The sequence below is a fragment of the Struthio camelus genome, chromosome 4, assembly GCF_040807025.1.
Source record: "Struthio camelus isolate bStrCam1 chromosome 4, bStrCam1.hap1, whole genome shotgun sequence".
Lineage (NCBI taxonomy): Eukaryota > Metazoa > Chordata > Aves > Struthioniformes > Struthionidae > Struthio > Struthio camelus.
Window position 1 is genome coordinate 25,573,259 of NC_090945.1, and position 23,049 is coordinate 25,596,307.

General features: G+C 40.5%; 1 protein-coding gene across 2 annotated transcripts in view; it reads left to right on the forward strand.

Moving 5' to 3' along the window:
• The window catches only part of DKK2 (dickkopf WNT signaling pathway inhibitor 2), a 67,874-nt gene extending 48,319 nt beyond the window's left edge, over positions 1-19,555 (forward strand). For both annotated transcript variants that reach the window (XM_068941964.1, XM_009689378.2), the window contains 3 exons: positions 16,941-17,091; positions 18,329-18,478; positions 19,023-19,555. In XM_068941964.1, coding sequence (XP_068798065.1) covers positions 16,941-17,091; positions 18,329-18,478; positions 19,023-19,273 — 552 coding nt within the window. In that variant the 3' untranslated portion in view covers positions 19,274-19,555. The remainder of the gene's footprint in view (positions 1-16,940; positions 17,092-18,328; positions 18,479-19,022) is intronic.
• Positions 19,556-23,049: the final 3,494 nt, after the last annotated feature.

The window sequence follows — 23,049 nt, forward strand, 5'->3', positions numbered from 1 at the left end:
CATGGTCCAAATAACTTTGCTGTTATCCACGTAGCCCGCTAATGAAAACAATGGTCTGGGAGAGCTATGAACAAAGTTCTGCTTAATGGCTTCTCATTAAAACAACAGTTTGCTGCTTTTCTTTTGAACTTTTCAAAAGCCGTTCTTGAGTTACACTCGATAAGAACAGTAAGGGTACTACCGCACGCTCCTCAGCAAATCTGTGACGTGCTGTTATTTTCTATTCAGATGTGCATATATATGTGCGTGCGTTTGTTTAAATGAAAGATGGGCCTAAGATAGACCCTCATTTCTAAACCATATGTACACTGGGGACTCCAAGATAATTAACTGGAATTTTTTGTATATGGTAAACAACTGTGGTTTAGCCATAAGTAAAAAGAAGCTAACACTGGAAAGAAGCACAGAAAGATCAAAAGAAAATACGATTTGTGTAACATAGATAGCAACAGCCTCTGAGAAGAAACAGGCGAGAGGAGTGAAACACGAATTGTATTGCAATCAAAGGCACGTTTCCCTTTCCTCTGCCTCGGTAAGGTCAGGATAGGTTTGTACAAACAGCTGGAAGAGGCACTGAGGTGGATCTAGTTATTTTTATTTTGCTCCTAGCACATGGTGCCTGTTCTGCCATTACTCTACAAACAACTGGTTATTCTTGGTGTGACAGACTGTAGCACTGCTAATACTGACAACTGTCCGTGCCTTCAATCATTCTGTACCAGGTTTTATGACTAGGTCTTAAAAATACAGGAGAAAAATATAGAGGTGAATGACTATGAAGGGGTGTGTGAGGGAAGACTTTGTCCTGTATTTAAAGAAAAACGAGCTCACTGCATTACTACGTGTTTCTTCCTTTATTTTTCCAGATCTTATGGTCAAGCATGGTAAATCTCATTAATACAAAATGGGGAAAAACGAGAAAAAAATTTGCAGAGGGATGTTCTGAAGCAGGGTGTTTATGCTCTCTAATATTCTAGAAAAAAGTTGAAATAGCAGTGTTGTTGTATTTGTAGGTGTAATTTATATGATAGTGCTTACTGAGGGACTTCTCTGTGTTTGTAACTACACTGGTATCAGTGAGCCCAAATGTCCTTTTACACATTCAACCTATAGACTTCAGTATGATGGCACCGGTTTAATTGACAAAAATTTCTTCCATTGAGTAAACCTAGAGAAAGATATTGAATTATATCAAACCTTCGTAAGTACCCTATGTGCTGTGTAAAACTTACACTAGGTATTAAAGTAAATCATAACTATTGATTCATACGCCCTATTATTGCAGCACAACAAGATATCCTGAGGCCCTTAAGCCAAGAATTTTGACTGATAATTAATTATATCAATGAAAATATTTGCTTTCCCATTAGTGACAAAGCGTATTTCTCTACAGTGTGCATTTTAATTGTTAAACCTTTAAGGCAGAACATTGACTTGCCTTTGGGCCAAATCCTGAAAATGTCATGTTTAAAGGATCTCCTGACTAAAATGAGAATACTGCACGAGAGAGACTGAGTGCAGGTTTTCAGGAATAAAACCAGTAATGTTCCATGCAAACATATGTCCAACAAGATTGCCTTGTAATAACAGAACTTGAGTATGGCCTCAGAAGCTGTAGGCTCTGGAGAGGGATTGATGGGAGTGTTCAGAGCAGCAGCTTCCCACCAGAGGAGCTGTGATGCTGCAGAAGCTTGTCCTTTCCCTGCAGGAATAGAGGAGTTGGAGGGGGTTATTCCCGCCTCCTTTAGCCTTGGTATTCACCTTAGCATGGGTTGAATTAGCACCTGTAAAGCAGGCTGTAGTGGTAGCTCATGCCTTTGGTACCACTGATACTAGTGAAAATTAATAGCAATGAAAATGACATTTCTGTGTTTCTTGGGAGGGGCATTACTAGTCATACTCATCTGGGCAGGAATCAAAATAGCAGCAAAGCGCTATAGCAGTCTTGTGCCTTCTCCTCTCTTTCCTCTCCCTAGTAAAAATTGAAAATACCTCTAGAAATGCTAGCCAGAGACTGGTTTATCAAATGAAGACCCTCTTCACTGTACCCTGGTGACAATTTTGCATAACTCCCAAGAAGCTAAAATTCCTTTATTAATGATGCAATCAATAGGCAGTTGCAAGGCTGTGTCAGTGCCTCAGCTGGTAGGGAGACTGTCTAGCAGTTTTCCTACTTAAGAAAATCTTCTGAAAGCCACTGGGAATTGTGCCTGTTTCAGAACTGAGTGGTTGATGTGAAAGGCTGCATTTTTCACAAAACATGTAAAGACTCAGGCGCATTTAGACACTTTCATACAGAAAGAGCTGGCTAGTGGCTTTTGCAGCTCTTTAAGCAGAGTAGGTATCTAATCATCACTGACTTAACTGTCACTTCTGTGCAAGGGAAATCTTGAGGCTTGAGAGCTCTTCCGACCATAGTGCTAAAGCGCTTGTTGCCACAGATGGGTTTGAAAGAGCATCTATCAACTGCCTAAAGTTATTCATCTCTCCATTTTGCAACGTCTTATTTGTTCTGAGAGCAAAGTGTTTTGTGTGGGTTTGTCTCCTGGAGAATTGGAAGAGCAGGTAAATGACAGGGAATTGGTTGACGTGGGAACTATCCCTTGTCATGATGGAGGAAAGCCATCTAGAGTAACTACATTACTTTTTAATGCTGAAGCATTTTTCATTCATGCCAGTCTAGTCTACTTTTCTGCCTGCTTGCAACGTAACTGGAGGGAAATAATCCATTGCCTAAAAGGCAAATCATGCATTGTGTACAGTGAGCCATTGCAAATATGCTCATGTTCTGATCTGGTCATAAACTTATAAATAACATTAAGCATTTGAATAGTTCCATTGCTGCTAATTAAGCTACCCAAGACTAAGATATTTTTATCTGCCTTGTTGGTAGGGCTTTAATTAAACTAATTAAAACTTTTTTTTTTTTTTGCTGTGGTATGTGAAACACAAGGAAAACAATAAATATCTCCTCTTGTATTTTCCAGCAAGCATTCTAGCAAAACATAAGCTAGGAAATCTCCTTACACCGCAGTCACATGCTGTAGTCCACAGCTGTTTTCAGTGTGGAGTTTAAGGAAACCATGACTATGTGATTATGGTGAAGGAACACATTCGTAGTCTAAGAAATGTTTGTGAATTGTTAAATAGGCTAAGTTCACATGCAAAAATACTGTAGGCTCTGTTTCCATGTGTAAGATTAGAAAGTAGGTTACATTGTTTTCATACTTGGCTGGTAAATGTGGTCACCTTAATTCAGATTTTTATCCCTGTATAAAGGGTGTATTGTCAAAGGTACAAAGTCACGTATATTTAGCCTATCTGAAAAGAAGAGTACAGGTTTTGAAGAGGAAAAGAATAGTACAGTTAACTGGACAGAGGCTGCAGAAAACTACTTGTACTGTGGACTTCTTATGTGGCCTTGACATAGCCTAGCTATTTAATTTACCTTACCTTGGTGCTATCTCTGTTTAAAAAAAAAAAATCCCCCCAAAACACACAAAATCTTTTCTGCCCTTGTTTAGTCTTGCTCATGTAGACTATATAGCAGTTGAAGTAGTGATCGTACAGTATTACAGGAAAACACAGCACCTAGACACTGCCTCTGGGCATGGTTATAATGCCAATAATACCAACAAGACGAGTTCAGATATGGGTTGACTGTTGTGTTTGCCCACTGAGGCACCTAAATGTGAAAAATACTTGCTAATGAAGCATGTGGTACCCTGGAGAACCCAACACATGCAGAATAAAAGTTGTCAAAAAGGTGGTGCGATATTACCATGGTTCCTGTTTCTTTGGCTGTCCTAATAAGTATCAGATATACATGGAAGTTTCGTTACAGTAAACTTGCGTGAACTAAAAACTAGCATCAGGTTGCTGCATCTGGCTTAGCTTCAGAAGTGGAAATATAGTAATGGGATAGACGAAAGGGCCACCCACTATAAAGTGTGGGTGACCAGTATAAGGAAAAAACAAATCTTTAATGGATATTTATTCCAAAGGCTGTTACAAAGAAACTGCTCTCAGACTGATGTTGTGCCAAGCACAGGGGATTAAACTTTTTAATGACTTATGTTGATTAACATCCAAGACATCTAGGAACAAAGAATAGATTCTGTTACTCCACATAAAGAATATTATTTTTCAAACAAGAAAAGAGTAGTTGCAAGCATAAGTCCAGAAGATATTTTAAAATGTAGCAGGGAAGAGGATAAGTACAAGTCTCAGCTGCAGAATCAGCTTAGTGGAAGGATGGAGGACAGAGTTACAGCTAATTCAGTGTTAACTGCCAGAATCCTAGGTAATTGTTTGCTGACAGCTACTAGAATAGGATAATGTTCTTTTTGGCTTCATCCAGCAACTGCATAGGGTTAGTCCTGTCTCTCTGGACTTTCTTCTATTTTGGTACTTTCATCAAGATATGACTGTCATGTTTTTTCTCTAGGTAGAGGACCTGGGTCTGGTTTCTTTTTTTTTTTGGTTTTGTTTTTCTCTTTCTACTATTTCTATGGCATGAAGGGAATTAGAAGTTTTTGGTAAACCTACTGTCCTGTCTCCTCTGACTCTGTCAGTCTCGCCGGAGCACAGAAAGGGACTTGTAAGAGCGAGAAGAGGGTGCAGTCGGAGTACGAGGTCTGCTCTGGAATGAAAGATGGTCCCTCAGTGGCTATTGCAGACTGAAGCTAAGAGCAGTCCCTACTAACTCAAGGGCTGCAGGCTGAAATGTAGTCTGAAGCCACCCTCTTCTTGCCTCCTGGACTGCATGTGCTCAGTGCTCTCTTCTGAGAATTGGGGCCTGGGTTTGTTTGAATTAATAGTGAAGTCATTACACTATGTAAATATGTTAGTGTTCATCTGGTTTTACTCATAAGCTATTCTTGCCTTGCTGTGTTGTTCATGTTTTCTTGTTTGTGCAAAATGAACTAGGAACATTTTAAAAGAAAAGAGAAAAAAGGGTAAGCAGTGTTGAAACCTTGATTGCTAGGCTATTTACCACAGGGTGAATTTGGGTAGGCAGCTCCACTTAATCGTACAATAAGCGCATGATGATTTTTTAATGACACAGTTAGGGTCCCTTCCCTTTCTGTCATCTTCAGCATCCTTCAAGTAAAGTGTGCTAATTTTCCTTAATAGCTTAGTGTTACAATTTTGCTTTTACTAAGGAATCAGCTGAGCAGAAAGCAGTATGACTCTAACCACTTGGCAGAGGCTGCCTGTGCCCTCCAGGGGCTGTTACCCAAGCCCTTACCCGAGGACAGCTTCTTTTACAGGTGGTCCCACTAGATGAGCACTATGCTTCTCATACAAGCAGATCTAGTCCTACTATGACTTAGGATTGCAAACAGTGAGCCTATCTTGTAATTCTTCCTGCTGTTATGCAGATGAAAGCTCCATACTGCATTATTGACCATCATTGACTTGTCCTGTTTTTCAGGCTCACTCATGAAGGAATCCCACCTTTTTTTTTTTTTTCCCTTCTTTTTTCTTTAAAACCCACGAGCTTCTGTGGCCAGGCCTCTGAATTCTGTGGTTCACGAGACTGGAGAGTGAGAGCCTGTGCAGGTGCCAGTGTGTGTTTGCTGTTTGTTTGTTCAGATACTAAAGCTAGACAGACTGATTTCTGTTGTGTGATTTCCATTCTCCACAGGTGCTTTGGAGTTTGGGATTCAGGACTCGTCCCTCTTAATTCGCCAGCAATGGAACAATCGCACACGTTACGTTGCAGAGAGCGTCCTGTAGAGCAGGAGGGGACAGAGGGGAAGGTGTTTTGAATCGGAGATGATGGTGGTTTCTGATGCATAGAAAAGAACTGGAGAGTGAAAGAGGCCTATTAACCAGGTGTTCTCACATAAATGACCATCAGGGAGATAAACAATAATGCTGACATTCAGTAACAATGTAAGACTGCAGTCAGCAGTCTGCTGAGGTAGAACGCAGTTCACCCCTCTCAGACATACTGCGTCTGGCTGTCTCCAACCGACATTAATTCATGTTTTCAGGGCTATCCTTTAAAAAACGAGGGCCAGAGAAACTGCGTTTTGAAAAATGATGTCTCGTGTGCCGTGTATTCTGCAGTGCAAAGTGTATTCTGTGAGGAACAGCAAGGAGTCATTTCCAGGGTGAGGACTGCAAACACTGCATAAATTTTTATAACCTGGAAGTGTACTCTATGTGTGAAATCCAGCCTTCGTAGTAAACAAAGGGAGTTTTTGCACTGACTTCAATAGGACAGGGTTTCACCCAGCTGGTTTGCTTTCTCTAGATTTCGTGAAAATTTAAAACCAAAGGAAGATTATTTCTTTAGTAGCTGTATTACAGAAGGTGAAGCTGTCATCTCATCTTTCTTGTTGAATGCATGCTTGCAGAGATTGTTCCAAATAAAAGCTACATATTGAAAATGCATCATGATTTGGGGATGTCACACCCAGGTGTTAGAGCAGTGACTTATTGCTAGTTCCCAGCAATGTTATTAAACTCCTAACCACAAAGTGTGAGTATCTACCTGTGGTTTAATGCCTGGGGTTGTGTGCCATAGGTTCTGCTAGTTGTTTCCATCTGGATAATATTCTTAGATGAATAAAAAAGACATACTTCTAGAGTTAATAGATCCAGAGGGAAAACTGTTTTTGGCAACCCACTTGTTCATCTATAGCAGTGAACATGCTGATCAAAAAGCCAAAAGGATCTCACTCTGGAACAGATGATAAATAGCCAATTAGAGGCAAAACTAAAAAGCAAAACCATCAGAAAAGGGGTACGGAAAAGGCAGAGATAAAAGGACAAGAGCAGTTTGCTGAAAAGGCTGGACATAGAACAAAGTATGTGTTAACAAACCTTTATTCTTCAAGCAGTCTTCGTTCAAAAAAGACGTAAAATCAAGACCTAAATCATGACCTAAATCACATAGATTTAGTACTACATTGTTGACTTCAAAGATTACCTAACATTGTTTTGATGTTCTCTCTTGTAATGCTGCTGCTGATAGATCACCAGACAATATGAATCATACATATTGAGCCAAAGCTCATAAAATGTGGGGTCAAAATGACTGTTGCTCAAACTTTTGACCCTTCCTTAATAACATCTTTTTTAAGGTATAAGTTCTATGGAGAAGGAAGTCCCCTTCAAAATCAAGGTTGGTGTTTGGAGTGTAGGAGGCTCATGGTCTCTCCAAGTGCTGAAAAGGAAGCACTGCTATGTAATCCCATGGTCATGACGTAAGAAAGGGCACCTATGTAAGCAGAATATGCACAGCATAGAAAACCTAGTATGTTTCCTTTTAAATGGCAGGATTCAGTAAAGTGATGCCAATACGAATCTAAGGTTGATAATTTGCCATAAAGATGGGATGTAAAAAAGGAAGACCTGTAGTTGTGCTGCCTAGGAAGCTATGATATACATGCTGCATCCTGGTGATGGTTTTATGCTGTTCTGTGGTATAAGCAGTACATGTCTGCCTCTGTTTTGGACATAGTGTGCTGGCCTTTGAGTCGTCTGGAAATATAACTCATTTGGGGTTTTACCTGGATGGGGATGTAAAGGAGAATTAATCTGAATTAACTTGTGAAGTGATTAGTTTAAGTGCCTTATACCTGTGAGTGAACACTTCATAGCTGATCCAAAATGCACAAAATTAAGGCTAATTTAATTCAAATGTAATTGAATGGGAATGGTATTGATCCACTTTAAATTTACGTGAATTTAGAGTAATTTAATTTAGACTTGCAGTCTTTCAGATTACCTTTTCCGAGTGTCCTCCTGAAGCCAAGCTCTGTTTAAACAAACACTATTTACCTCTTTCCAACAGGACACACACTGGAGGTGGGTCTATAAGAAAAGATGATGAATTATAAGCTACTGAATAAGAGGAGACATGGTTGTGCTGGAAACCTAAAATACTAGTCAAAATCCACAGTGTGGCCAGCAGATCACACAGGCTCAGAGTATGAGTGGGCACTCATAAGGGTAAAAAGCATTTTTGGAGGTCATCTCTCAGCACTGGACTAGGCACTGATCACGTTGGCTATCTCTGCGCGTAACCAACGCTGCTCCTGTGTGTATTTTACGGCGTTTGATTCTTCTTCCTCCCTAGGACCCTGTGGAGGCTCTATGCATCTGGCAGCTCCTCCAGGTACTGCAGCCACACGCTTCCTCTGAGTGCAGGCGCCCAGAGCAAGGCCCCATCATTTGGAGGATGAGAAGTTTTTTTCATGACATTTTTGTTAGGATGAGGAAAGCCTGAGTCAGTACCCACATGATTCCTGCAGGCTGTCAGTTCAGAGAGACCTCAGTCAGATCTGTTTTTTGGTTGTTAAGATTTGAGTTTTCTTTGGCCCTAGCAAACCATGAAAGCTGGACTACTGCATGTTTTAAAAATGTTCTTCCCTTGGTGGTCTAGTAGTGGATTGAGTATTACTTTCAAACAGGAGTATTTACTGTCATAATAATCCAGGCTTCTGGGGCCATTAGCCACACAGTTTGGAGGAATATTCTTTGGAGGTTACAATATATGTATCCACAATGTAGTGCTATGTGAATCTGTGAATCTGACCTCATAAACAGTGGTATTGTTTTAAGTTGAAGAGCTAAAAATAAGTTATTGCTGGAAGAAAGTGCCTGTGCCTAATCTAGTGTCAGAAAATGATGCTTTTCTCACCAAGTCTGGCAGTGAAATGGATCAGAGATGATGTATTATTTTAACAAGGAGGAGGCTCAGTAAGAAAAATTAAATTGTTAAACTTGACGTGGCAACTGAATGGAGTAAATCTGCTTTGTTGCAACTACTGTGAGTTTTGCTTTCAGGAATGGTCTGTGCTACAGCAGTCGCTGAGAGCTCAGAGTTTCTGGTGAGCTCAGGCGGAGACAAAATCCCTGTCTGGAGCTGCCTGGGAGCACAGCATGATTTCCCCCGTGGGATAAATTAACTATGGCTTTCTGCTTGTGCACAGTGAGATCCCTCGCTATCATCTATGCTTGTGTCGAGCTAAGAATAGAAAAAAGCAACATCAGCAGTGCTGTGGGAAAACTACATTGCTCCAGATGGCTCCTGATAAGCTGTTTTCTCATTTGGGATTAAAAACAAAATAGTAGTAAATGATAGTCATTTCCCATTCGCATCTTATTTTACATGCTTACTTAGCAGCTAAAATAAAGCTAGGCAAAGTTTGTCCGTTAGACATGGATTTGCCTGAAAACATTTGGGAAGCTAAGAGAAATTGGCCTAAGCTTTAATTACCTTGCAGGAAAAAAGCAGTACCTTTTACAGGAAAAGTTAAAGAAAAAAAAAATCCCTTTGACTTCTTTTTGTTAGCTTTGTTTTGTCTAATTCATGTGGTACAGAGTAAAAGGCTCTTCTTTCCATTGTTGCAACAGTTTGTGTCCTGCAAGGTCACATCAGGTCTTCTCACTGAGCTTCACAGAGAGGATCTTCGTTCTATCTCTAAAAGAGGCAAGCAGGACAAATCCCATGAGTGATACAGTCATCTAGCTCTACAGGCCACATGTTGCATGCAACTGTCCCGTCAATGTTGTTCTGTTGAAGACCAAAACAATTTTGAGCTCCCAGCTCAGAATCAGGCCCAACTGAGGAGTCAGACAAGGACTTGCATTCTTTGTAATTATGCTTGACATCGGTCTATTTGGTTAAAGCATATGTTTGCATTTTCTAATTCGTTGACATGCTTTTACTTCAGATTTTCTCTCTCTCTGAAGAATTAGTTAAGCAAAAACAGACCTGGTACCCCTGTGGCTATTTCATATGTCCACTCTATGGGAACTAAGTTCTTGCTCAGAAAGACAGCTCAGTCTTGTCCATAGCAGGACAGGAAGTACAAGCTCTCACCACGGTTGAGGCAGTTGGTTGCTTCATCAGGCCTATTAGCCGTGGAATATTAAGTAATAGTATGTACAGTCCTGAGACTAAAGGCCGGTAAGTCCTGCCATTCATCTCATACGTGGAGGGTGGAAACTCTGTCCTCTTGCCTATGGTTAGGTTAGAGTACTGGCTGTAGAGCGGTCAGTTTCCACCTCCTTTACAGCCATCATTTTAAAATACATAAACGTATAATTAATTGAAATAGCGAAAGTAACTTTTTTTCCTTAAGTAACAAACAAGTAATTGCAATATCAACTCATTTGTCATAAGCTATCTCACAGACATAGTCTGAATATAGGTGGTATAAAAGTGAAGTCCTCTGCCAGTTGAAAAAGATGGTTCTGTTAGATGTGACAGTAAAACTTAGACCACTAGGTTAGGGGTACCAGTATTTTTGTAGGCTATCAATAATTAGGGATTCTGCATGTACAATCTTGTGTGTGAGTAGCTGCCTGGATTTGATTTCTTATACAGTGAGGTATAGGAAGCATGACTGTTCCTGGGATTGTGTCAGGAGAGGTGACAATCTGCAGACGGTTCCCTCTATTGAGGGTGGTTCAATTGTTTCATCAGATCCCAAGAACGGTTTCTTTGCGTTTACATCATTAATTGTTGAGAGGAGGTAAGCTATATAGCCTCAAAGACAACACATCCCCTTATTATCAATACTCAGTATAAAGCAGCTCTGAGCAGGAGAGCCACACAACATACCCTGTAATGATGTTCACATAATTAGTTCATCTTCACAGTTAGGAATTAAGCTGAAGCCAACTCACAGGTTGGACAAATGTGTTGCTCAATCACCCTTCGTTTCTCTGGCCTTGTTACCTAGTACAGTGTAGACCAACCATACAGAGAGAGTAAAAGCAGCATCAGACACTAAGCAACCACTAAAGGGTTTTTAGGTAAGTGCTTATCCGCAGGCTGGGAGCCAACCTCAACTGCCCACTTCTGGTCACGTTTAAGAGGAGAATCAAATGAACTTTTCAACTTTGCAGTATAAAATGTTCTTGTAAAATAGAGAGGGCAGTGATACAGTTGACTTAATAACCGTAGAGCTGTTATTCCTCTTTTATGCGAGGACTTGCATTTTAGGTGGTCCTTCCTGGTCAGTTCTTTATACAAATTGCCACTGGAGCTATTGACCATCTCAGCATTAATCTAGATATTCTGTTATTCAAGGTTATGTTTAGTTTCTCTCACTCACCATAGGAATTGTGAATTTTTATTAATCAACTTTTCCAAGATTTGATGAGAGATTGGTAGTAGAGACTGGAGTTGCATTCCTTCATGTTTTGTAAGGGAAAATGCTCTTCTAGTCTGTGCTACTGTCCATCAATGATGTTTTCTCTTCTCTTTCTGTGATCCTTCCTGTGGCTGTGAAGGGGCAATTACTTGAAGCCTTCTGACAGTCTTAGGAAGAACCTGACTTCTTACCATCTGCTGGATTCCTTTTGTATAGGTATTACTTGGTACTTTGCAGTGTTGTTGCAACTGACAATGCTCCAACAGGATACAAAAAAGGGGTAATATGCTGAAGGGGAAATAGCCTGAGGCATGTTTGCTTGTCTGGCATGTGAAAAACTGCATTTTCTTACAATTACTTTAGCTAGTAGATGTTAGACCATTTCCTTATTGCGTGGCATTCTCTTTCACTGTAGCTGGTCTCCTTTGCAGTTGCTGAATGAGCCCGAGGAAAGCAGGCGGCATGTTTAGCATATATCTGGTGGTGCTGAGCTCGTCTAATGGGCGGTAGGCTATGGTATGTGGGTTTGGATATCCCTCAATATGTTATGTTTCAATTCTTTTTTTTCTATTGTGAGCAGTGTGGCCTGCTCAGCTAATACAAAGGAAAAGAGAGGCATGCGAACTGATGGCACTTGGGTCACTTTGGGCTGTTGCCATCACTCTTCTGGAGCATTGGAGACCAGGCTATAAGCTGAAGAGACTTTTGGTTTTTGGTGCCCAGTAGCTACATGACAGAACTAGTGCAAGGCAGCCCCAGGCAGTTGCTTCATCTGCTGCTGTGTGGTGTATAAATAATTCTGGGAGGCCTCTGTGTGAGGGTACCCCATATCCTCAGCTTTTACACACCATGGATTAATCCTTTCTGTTGAGAGAGAGAGTCCTAATGGAGAATGTGAAATCAGCAAGTAATTCCTCTGAACAAATGGGTGGGAGGAGAGTGAAGAAGCAGGAGAAGTAGCTGCTGTTAGCGGAGGGCAAGGAACTGACCAGAGCTCACTTCCTCTTGCAAAGGATTACTGCACCCAGCTATAAGCTCGGCCTGGCCTTCTGGCAAGCCAGCCAGTGGGAGGACTCTTCTGGGGGCAAAAGTAAGGAGATGAGGGAACACCAAATCAGCCTGGGGGGGGCTCAGCTAGCAGCAGTGCTCCTCCATGTCCTGCCGTGATGGCTTAGGTGCCAGGTGACTGTAACGAAGATCATCAGAGCAACTGAACTAGTGCCTAGGATTGCGTGTGCTGGATAAGTGCTGACACCTTAGGTAAAAATGCCAGTTGCTCTTCCTGCTTTTCTCTGGCAGAGTTAGCTAGCATAGTGTGGAACAGCTTCAGCATAAAAACAAATGAGACATCATAATATGAGCAAATGAAAGCCGGGTGACTGAGACGCCGGCCAGGCGTATGGTCTTCAAATATCTGCTTGGGGCCAAGCTGAAATTTAAAGCCTTATCTGCCACAGCTCAGTATGTCTGCCTGCCATCAGACACTCACTCTTCAGCGCATTAAAGGATCTTTCTCAGTCCTCTGCTAGAGTGCTTCTGCGTCATGTTTTATAGTGCCAGGCAGAGAGACTCGGGCTGATCGACTCCCTAGTGTGATGGTTCTGCCACTCGGTATTCCAGCCTGCAATGTGACTCCTTGGTTCAAGAGTATCATATAAAATATGCTAGAGAGCAAATCACTCCAGCAAAAATATCCAGAAGGCCTCATTGCAGGTTAGCCAAAAAAAAGGTGCTAAGTAGATCTCCTCTGCCAAAAGAGGTTGACAAAGCTAGAAATAAAACTTTATTCCCATACACCACTAAAATCAAGTGAATGGTATTAGCCACTTACAGAAGTTAGACAGTTGGTCCCTTCCTTAGTCTCACTGAGAAGTTAATGCAAGGTGAAAGACCCAGAAGTAGTCCAGGAAGGACTTCTTCGACTATAAAAAAACAAAGCAAACTTAAACCAAACAACTTTCCCCCTTACTGACCGCATCATTTTCCTTGAGGATTTTATAAAAGGTTCTTGGCATTTTGAGTATAAATTCAGGAAGGGCAGGAATGGAGATGCATATTCTGTCTCTCTGTTTCTGTCTGTCTCTCTCTGTTTTTCTCTCTCTCAAAAAAAAAAAAAAGGTAACGTGTTTCTGTGACTTGGCTGGCACAGATTAGTCTTGGTGGACTGATGCAGGGAACATCAAGGCATATAGAATGACCAACGCTTGTTTAAGGATCTAGTTTGAATCTTCCAGCATTGCATAAAATCAAATACGTCTTTGCTGTTCATTTTTTGGGCTCTCACATTCAACAGTATGTTTTATACAAGGTCACATAATTAATTGGAATGACTGGGGAGAAAAATGTTCAGCAAACTATGCTTGGAATTGGACAACACAATCTGAAAATGCAGCTCATTATCACAGGCAAATCTAGTTTACTCCATGCTACTAGTGACCTGATGGCCTGTAATCTGGGGTGAAAACGTTAAATAAGATTGCTTAAATGCAGCTTCAGGGAGTGCTACGTATTATATCTCAGTTTGACCTGGTTTCTCATCATATATCAAAGCCGTGTTTAGTGGACAGAGGTTTACGACAAGACAATGATACATATAGCTGCAGAATGCGAAAGGATGATTTGCCTTGTAGAACTGGTTAGTGTTGCTGGGGAAGTAGAGGCTGGTTTACAGCTTGCTTTTTCCCTCTCCTTCTGGGACTGATTTGTATCTCTATGTTGTATATAGGAAACGTTCTCTGCAATTCTCTAAACGTAAAGACTGTGTTTTAGGCACTCCACGGTGTAGGAGGTTCTGAACACCTTAAGTAAGTCATGCATAGTCAATTGCCAGAAAATACAGTCTAGCCTTACTTACTACATGAATATCGTACATTTTTATATGCATGTTGTCTTTAGCCTGTATTTTAAACTATGTATATATAGATTGGTTCTGCTACTGCTGACATCAGGACATTATGTACTCATTTTCCCTTCTGTTAGCTAAGGCTATTTACACACTAATTTTTTTTTTCTCCTGTTCTACTACTCAATACTGTGCAGAGATAAAATTACTTTGCTGGAGTCAGGAGTTATTCCAATGAATATCTTGTGACTCGGAGACAGAAAAATATATATTTGCTTCAAGCTACCTGTGATTGATAACTAGAGTATCAAGTGGATGGTGGTTTTAGAAGAAAGATCAAGGCAAATGATGGCATCAGGTATTTGCAAGAGGCTTTTCATGTAGCTGGCTGGCAGCTGGTCTTTTGGGGTTTCAGCTGGATTTGCCAGTTCTTGTTTGAGCTACACACAAGATAAACTGATTTGTGGATGTGCTGCAGTAATTTATCTGAGGTATCAACGTTTTGGCTTGCTTCTGCATTTCAAAAGCGTCATCTCTATTTGGGATGGGGGACCTAGAGTAGGACTGGATTTATGTCACTTCCCTTGGCAATTTTTAATGTCAAAAAGTCTTTTACTACTTTCACCATTCTTAAAGACAGAAGTGAGAGTTAGTGATTAAGAGCATGTCTTAAGTATCTTTTAAACATCACTCAGCCTAAAAAGCCAAAAGTAAAATGGACATTACATACAGTATGTGAGAGCATTCATTACCACCATTCAGGATAAGGGAACTCTTTTTTTAAAAAGCTATTTGCAGAACTGAAAGAAAACTGCAAGTAGGCTTCTGGCTGGCAAGCTGCAGGTGTATACCACATGCCCATATTAGAGAAAAGATGCGGTTGTGAAGGTCTTGATGACAGACAAGGGTCTAAAATGCCTTCATCTCCACATTGTAGCTAGTTCATCTGTTTTTTATTTGCATTTCCCCTTCCTAGCAGTGTTAGGATTTTCCAAATTCAGTATAAGTATGTGCAGGTCTATATAAAGTCCTTTTCTCTGTTGTAAGGCACCTAGTTGAGTGAGGTCCCGTTTAAGTCAGGGAAGCCTTTCCCTTTATACTTATACCATATTTTGTTACTCAATAGTAAATTATTTTTTGCTGTAAAGAATGAGTGAAAGCAGTGGTGAAGTTGAGGGAGAGCACTTTTCTAGTGCTGATTTGCTGGAATACACTTATTCCTTAAGAGTACCACATAGGTGAGCCGTTTGCATTTTTCTCTAATCATTGCTCCTACCTAAAAGATCTGGCTTTCTTTGATGAGTGAGAATGAAGTGGAGAGGAAATGTTTATCCTTAAGGAGGAAAGCCTTATACATACCTCAAGTTTCTCCAAACAGCTGCACTATGGAATCATTCTCCAGAGACACTTATTCGGAGGGCAGAAGTAACTGAGCAGCGGCGCTGTGGAAATATCCAGCCGTACCTTTGTTTTTTTAAAGTAACATTTGACAAAGAAAACAATTAGTGAAATCATGGAAAATAGCATGGTTCCCCCCCCCCCCCCCCCACTAAAGGCACGAGAGGAACTTGCTTGTTTTTATTATCAGATCTCGTTTCGTCTGCAGTTCTCAACAGAATGGTACAAAGATAGAAACAAGTAGTTCTTCATCTAAAACATATTTCGTAACAAATTGTCAACTCTTTTTTTCTGAGAAGAACAATACAATCAATCAGGCATTGATTTAAGATATTAAAAAAGTAATCATTCTAAATTGAAAATTATTCAACTGCGCTTTTGTTTGTGGTAAGCAAATAATTGTAAGAGTTGCTTTGAAAACAGTAAAGCAATGCTTTGATTCATTAAAATTGCTGAATAAAATTAGTTGAGAAAGTGTAAACACCGTTTTCCAGAAAGCGCTCCAAATTTATTTTCATCTTTTTATCTAAACAAATTCCTCAAGTATAATTTTGTGGAATGGAAAAAATCTATGATTAATTTAATAGGCACTAAAATTAGATGCAGACAGGGAACATAGTTGTAACTGTGTGGGAGTCAGCAAAAGGATCCTAGAATGTGGCAGCATCATTATGTTGTTTCAAACCATCACGTCTTTTTGGCTTTAAAGAATGAACGTCTCTTACTCTTTCCTTAGGGGAGAGTATAGTGTTTTCACTTGATTGCCGCCCCCCCCCCCCTTTTAAAGTCAGTTTTCCTGTAAGATAATGCTTGTTTTGATTAGTATAGGAGAACTGTACATGTGTCTCTTTGCTTGCAGGGAGCTAAATATGCAAGAGAGTTTGTGCTGTACAATATACTCCGTGCTACGTATCACGGGAATGTTGTTTAGCAGGTGGCAAACTATGCTAAGGGCATAAGTGAAGTAAAGGTTATTTACGTGAAATATGCTGATCAGTGATGATTGTCCAGCTGGTGTGGGTCAGTGGGGAGTGGTGTAATTGCAAAGAACCTTGTACCAATGTAGTATAAATGTTTACTATATGAACAGCACTTACCATCCATCCAAGTGTTTGATAACGCTCAAAGAAAACTGCCTGCTTGGCATTTGGATCCAAATTTAAATACCACCTATTGCAGAGAGTGTTTCAGGACTTTTACAGACTGAGAGAGGTTTTTGTGCCTCCATTTGTTCTTCACTTCATACTTTTAAGCTTTTCTCTGTGACCCAGAGGCTTGAATATCTTGGAACCCACAAAAATACAAGCTAAAACCACAAGGGAGCTGGTTGCATCTCCCTGATTCTTTAGGCCAATACAGCATCACCAGCAACTTGAGCCTAAGGGCTGCTCTATGGCATCAGAGCTGGCTACGTAGTTACTGATCTGCCAGCTCTGAAGTGCTGTGAAGCATCCCTACCTGTGTGTCCTGGCCCCACAGAACGGTATCTCACCTGCAGGTTTTCTTTGTTTGGTTTCTTGGAAATGTGTTGTGTACAAAGGACTGCTTCACTGTAAACCTCTCCTTTCACCCACCAGGCCTATCCTTGCACCAATGATAAAGAATGTGAAGTTGGGCGATACTGTCACAGTCCTCATCAAGCAACATCTGCGTGCATGATATGCAGGAGGAAGAAGAAGCGTTGCCACAGAGATGGCATGTGCTGCCCTGGGAATCGCTGCAACAACGGTACTTCAGCCTTTTCTTGTTCTCCCTCCATAAAATGAGCAATTTAATAGTATCTACTGAAAATACATTTCTCTGTGTGTTCTTAGCAAAGATATTTCTTTCGGGGTGAATGTTCTTGCTTTTCTAAACCAAGAGAAAAAAAAAGTTGAAATACTGAAAACAATATTAGCTGTATGGGTCACCTGTCGTGCCACTTCTTCCTTGGTTTAGAAAAGATTCTGGATACTCTTCTTATACTCCTGGAAGATGATAAAGCCTGATTTTTCAAAACTGCATAGGAAACCAGTCTAATCTGGGACTCCATTTTCAGGTCCGTAATATACCTGAAAAAGGGAAGCTGTATGCTGACCTAGCCCAACAGAAATACAGGCCACGTGAGAGTAAAATTCGACTAACTGGATTCATGGCTCTATTAACAGAGGATTGGAGGGTGCTATGCTTGGAATGGGAGGGGAGAGAAGGCAAGGAGAGAAAAGAGGGGAAAAGGAGAGAAAGAGCAGCAAAAGCCAAGTCAAAAGCTGAGCGCCATGCCAGGCTAAAGGCTATTGAATCTCCTCTGTGTCCGTCCCCTCCCTCCCCCTTTCCTCCCTGAACTAATTCCATGCCTGAAGAGACAAAGTTATGGTTTAAACTATTCCAGTGTCTTGCACTGTAGGGAGTATTTTGTTATGCATCATTAACCCTTTTCCCCACTTCATTTTCTTGAATAGTATATTACTGTTTAAGGCATGTGTACTACCAGACTTCCTCTTCTTTTGGGAATGGGAAGCATCTGACATCACTGACTGAAATCACAGTATATTCTCAAGCACCACATTAAATATTGTTGGATCTGCTGACAGATTGCGGAGAACCCCTATTTTTCAGGAAGCAAAAGAGACTTAAAGGATCCTTGGACTGCTGAAATCACTTCTTGGGGTTTACAACCTTACTATTTGTATTCCCATACTGTGTAAAGTGTCATGTGGAGACTGAAGACATCTCAGAGGCAGTCTAGCTGCTAGCATCTCTAGCTGCTTAAACTGTAAAGGCAACATGACAAGGAGCCTGAGGAGAAGCACAGTTATGGTGCAGTCAGGTGCCTGGGATCAGTGACTGAGCTGTGCTTAGAAGTGAGATTTCCTGAGGGCTGACTCCGGCGCCCTCGCACTTTCATGGTCCCCATCCTGATCTGAGTATGTCTTTCAGCTGCTTTTCCACTTGTTCAAATCTGTGACTGACTGACTTTTCCTTGCAGGTATTTGCATACCAGTAACCGAAAGCATCCTTACACCTCACATCCCTGCTCTAGAAGGACCACGCAACAAGAAGAACGGTCATTACACTAGCAAGGATTTGGGATGGCAAAATTTAGGGAGGCCGCAGTCCAAACTGTCACACATAAAAGGTAAGATCACAGTTGCAGTATATTGCTTTGTTCCTTCATGTTAAGAAGTCAAGATATAGCAATGCAAACCAAAAAATATGCAGTAATTTCAAGGGAATTTAGGGAGGCTGTGGATGGCTGTGCTCATGAACCTGTCTTGAGAGTTCAGAGCATGGCTCAAAACTGGTGTAACATCAGCCAACATTTCCTGTCCTTGAAATAGCGTTTGCTTTCTTTTCTGCATTAGAAGTGGAGTGAAAATTTATTTTTCAGTTGTGCAAAATTGCACCCACCCTCCTCTTGTAGCAATCACATAGTTAAGCTCTTGTCATTATACTTATAAACTTGTAACTGAAATGGTCCTTATTAAGTCTTATGGCAGGTTTTCTCAATTGCCCTCCTGAACTTTCCTAACTTCATCTCTTCCATTGTGTTTACCTCCTTCAAATAGGTGCAGATGGACATGTCATCTCCCTTTTTTCTGAGCTTCATATGCATCCCTTTGCACTGAATCTGTGCTTTCCCTCTTTCCCATGAGGTAAAATAGTTTGGTTGCTCTTTCTAGGACACGAAGGAGACCCTTGCCTACGGTCGTCTGATTGTATTGAGGGACACTGCTGCGCTCGCCATTTCTGGACCAAAATTTGCAAGCCTGTATTGCATCAGGGTGAGGTATGCACCAAACAGCGCAAGAAAGGCTCCCATGGACTGGAGATTTTCCAACGATGTGACTGCGCTAAAGGGCTGTCTTGCAAAGTATGGAAGGATGCAACCTCCTCTTCTAAATCAAGACTTCACGTGTGTCAGAAAATCTGAATGAGGATTGGGAAGATGTTATTAAGTGACTGTGGTTTTATGCATTTAAGGCATTACAGCACGGTGGGAAACGGGGACTGCAAATGAAAATAGAATGGCTGAAGTAACAACTAGGTAGCAGTAGAAGTCACACCAAATGCGTTTCTTTTTGAGCCTGTGGTAAGCGCAAGCGCAGCTGAAGTTCTCCCATTGTGCAGCTCTTCTGTAAATAACGTCAGCAGTTTGTGGGAAATGCTAGTATGCAAACAAGTACAGTGGAAATTAGTGCCACTTACCTTGCTGTGTTGTCCCATGATGTTTCAGGGGTTGAGTGTTAGGGCTACAGTGGGTTTCCAGCAGGGTAATAACTGCTAAATAAATTGTATACATTGCTACATTGTACTCCCAAATGAAGCAGTGTTTGCCAGGAAGACTTGTCTGTCAACACCTTGTTGGTTACACATTGCAGGTGTGAGAGATGGAAATAAGGTTACTGTGAATGTCCACACACCCTTGTTGTTCAGGGCACTCCTGCAGGACAAGAGTGCTAAATTTTGCAGGCCCTCATGGAAGAGGTGAAAAGTTGCCACCTCCTGATTTCAAGAGAGCAGCAGTTTCTCTAATCAGAAGCATTTAAACAGGGTTTTTTTTTCCTATACATAGGTAAATTGAAATGCTTTATGTAGTTCAATGTCATAGTAAGGCACTTAATCGCTTCTGTTTGTCTCGGTTGACTGCTAGCATACATTGGCTTGAAGAGATGAAGCAAATATGTGCATGCTGAATCCAGAATTATATACAGGCAGTTGCTCATTAGTCCTAAATATACTTTCTTTTTCAAAATATGCTTGCATTTTAGATATTTCCAAAAGAGAGAATGGAGGGTTGATGAAGTACTTGAAGAGCTATAACATCGTACCCCTGTTGCTGTTATAACAGATGATGTGGGTACCTGTTGGGAAGTTCAGACTGTACTGTTACAAACGCAAAAGTTTTGCCTTCTAATAGTAGCAAGGGGCTAGCGTGTTTGCTAATAGTGCTAAATATGATTGCACTTCACAGAAGCATAAATGGATTTGTCTCTTAGAGGTGCTGGCTCTTGTGAGCACCTCCTCTCCTACAGAAAAGGATGCAAGAAGATGGTACGATCACAAATGACTTGGTGTAAGTATCAAGTGATACCGCAGTGTACCAAGCTCCAGCATGTATGCAACCTGAACTCGATCTCTTCTCACACTGGGCTACTCAGCCAGGAATGACAGAATTAAATTGACTTTGGAAACAGCTAATGAATTTACATTGTTTGTGTACTGGTTTGAAAAAAAAAAAAAAATAGTCTCCATCTTTCGACTTCTCACACAGGTCTTTAAAATTCTTTTTCACTTTACTTATTTGCAAGTATTCCTATATATAGACATTGGTAAAGAGACTGATATTTCTTTAAACAAGTCTGATTCTGTAACTGACCTACTGCTAAGCTATAATTACCCATTTTCATGTTTTGTAATGCAAGAGACTTTTCTGTTTAATCAGTTCCGAGCAACCTAGGTACAGCAGTATGTAGTTTTAAGGCCATGTCACCCACACCTCATACACCTTTTTCCACTGATATATGTCTCCACCAGTGGTTGTTTTAAAACTATAGGTTATATATACCACCTGACTCAGATTTCCTAAGTAGAACGCAGGCCTGAGCTACACTGGCTTTTACCCTTTTTCCCCACTGGAGTTAGATTTTATTGTTCTAAATGGACGGCTCAGACAGGGTCCTCTGTTCTTTAACAGTCGCAGTCAGACTTTCATCTCACAGTCCTATCAGTGCTACTCTGGTTATTTCAGAGCAGCTTTTCCTGTGTAACTGAAATTGGAATAAGGCTCAGAAATAGCATAACTCAAGATACTTTAAAAAAAAAAAAAACAACAACAGGAGTCAATTCTGCTAGTGTTATTCACGCTGATGCAGTATGTACTCAGCAGAGGAGCTCCATTGCCTTCATCATGACCGTGCACGCAAGTAAATGATACCCAGCATGAGCGGGTTAGGGGGGAAGGGGTGCAGAAATGGGCTCTCAGCAATTTTTAGCTCTTCCTATCCTCAGCCTACCTGCCTTTTCCTCTCACAAAACTTAGTTACTTGGGATAATTTATTTACAGGAAATGTTTAACAAGATGTATTTTCTTATAGAGATATTTCTTACAAAAAGCTTTGTAGCAGAATATATTTGCAGCCTGTTGACTTTAATGTAGAAAAATGTATAATAAGATTAAATATATTAAATGATGTCCTTATTCCTCCCTAAATATTGTTACCCATATTTCTTACCTGCTGCTTAAGAGTAAGTTTTTCCTGGAAGGATATGCACATCTTTGGTGGGGAGGAAACATATACTTTAGCTGTACAAGAAAAAAAAAAAAAGTCTGATCATACTTGTGTTTCAAAGAACTATGTAAGCTGAGTTTTGGTAAAAACACTTGAGCTCATCTCAAAAGCTCTATGTGTCATTTCTACAAAGCTGACCTAAGTGACAATTGTCTCTATCCATCTCTTGGGAGAATTTACATCGAAGCTTTCAAGACTAAGTAAGTTTTGAAAATAATGCATCTGGATGCATAATGTTCAATCCAATAAGTTAAATATTTAAGAAACTTGGACATTCCCTGGATACTGATACACAACACCAGGCAAAGCTGGTATTTAAATTACATGGCATTTTGTTACAGGTTACAGCATTACAAATGCATTGCTGCAAGATACACAACAACTAGCAATTCTGAAATGGCAGATAACTTCCTACAAAATTCAACTCTGATGACATGAAACAATCCATACGACACAACTGAACCTACTGCCACTAAAAATTGCTAACAAACAAAAACAGCCAAGTTCTGATCCCAGTAAAACCCATGCAAATCTCGATGAATATTGCAAAATAACGTCTGTGGTTATTGAGCAATGGGCTCAATGTGTTTGTTGCTTGTTTCTGGGAAGCCTTTGCTCAAACAGATGCCCATTTGGAGAACAGAATTCCCCCCCCCCCAACCCCAGCACGATCGTTTGTACAAAATGAAAAGGTTTTGTTACGTTATTTACAGTGTTTTGTGTGCAGTCCTTTGAAAATTATAACACACTTACTTACTTACTTAAATGACACAGTAATGGATTTGTGAGCTCTTCAGCTCCCAATGACTTCAACAGGGCTTGCTTAAGACTGCCAAAATCTTCAGCGATTTAATCCGGGGGGGGGAGGGGGGGCACTATATGCACAGACAACTCTTTCTTTACACACCACAAATACTGAGCAACATAGCTGAACTGAACAGTATGCAAGCAGTTCACAAGGCTGAAGTGTGACTGTATAGAAGCCATTCAGTTAATATTTTTGGGGAAATATACATGGATTTGTGAACATTTGAAAGTAAAGAATAGCAAAATTTGGGGATAACTGCTTTTACTCACTGTTTCATTCAAAGGAATAAGTAAGTGATTTTTTTTTTTTTTGGCTCAGTGATATTTCAGAAATCTGCTGTCTTTGCACACATACTAAAGAGATTGCTAAGCAATCAAAACAAACACTCTTGCTACTAACCTAGCGTAGCCTCAGCAATGCAACGCCTCTTTGGAAATGCTTACTAGCTTTCATAAAAATAATGGCTTTATACTCTATAACAGCATAGATTTGATTTACAGTACATATGGATGTGTACCTATATTATGCTAGCTGCTTTGTCCTATGTTGTTTGCTACCTATAGCATTAATAATTTTAAACTTTTTTTTTTAAATGATGCACGCAATTAA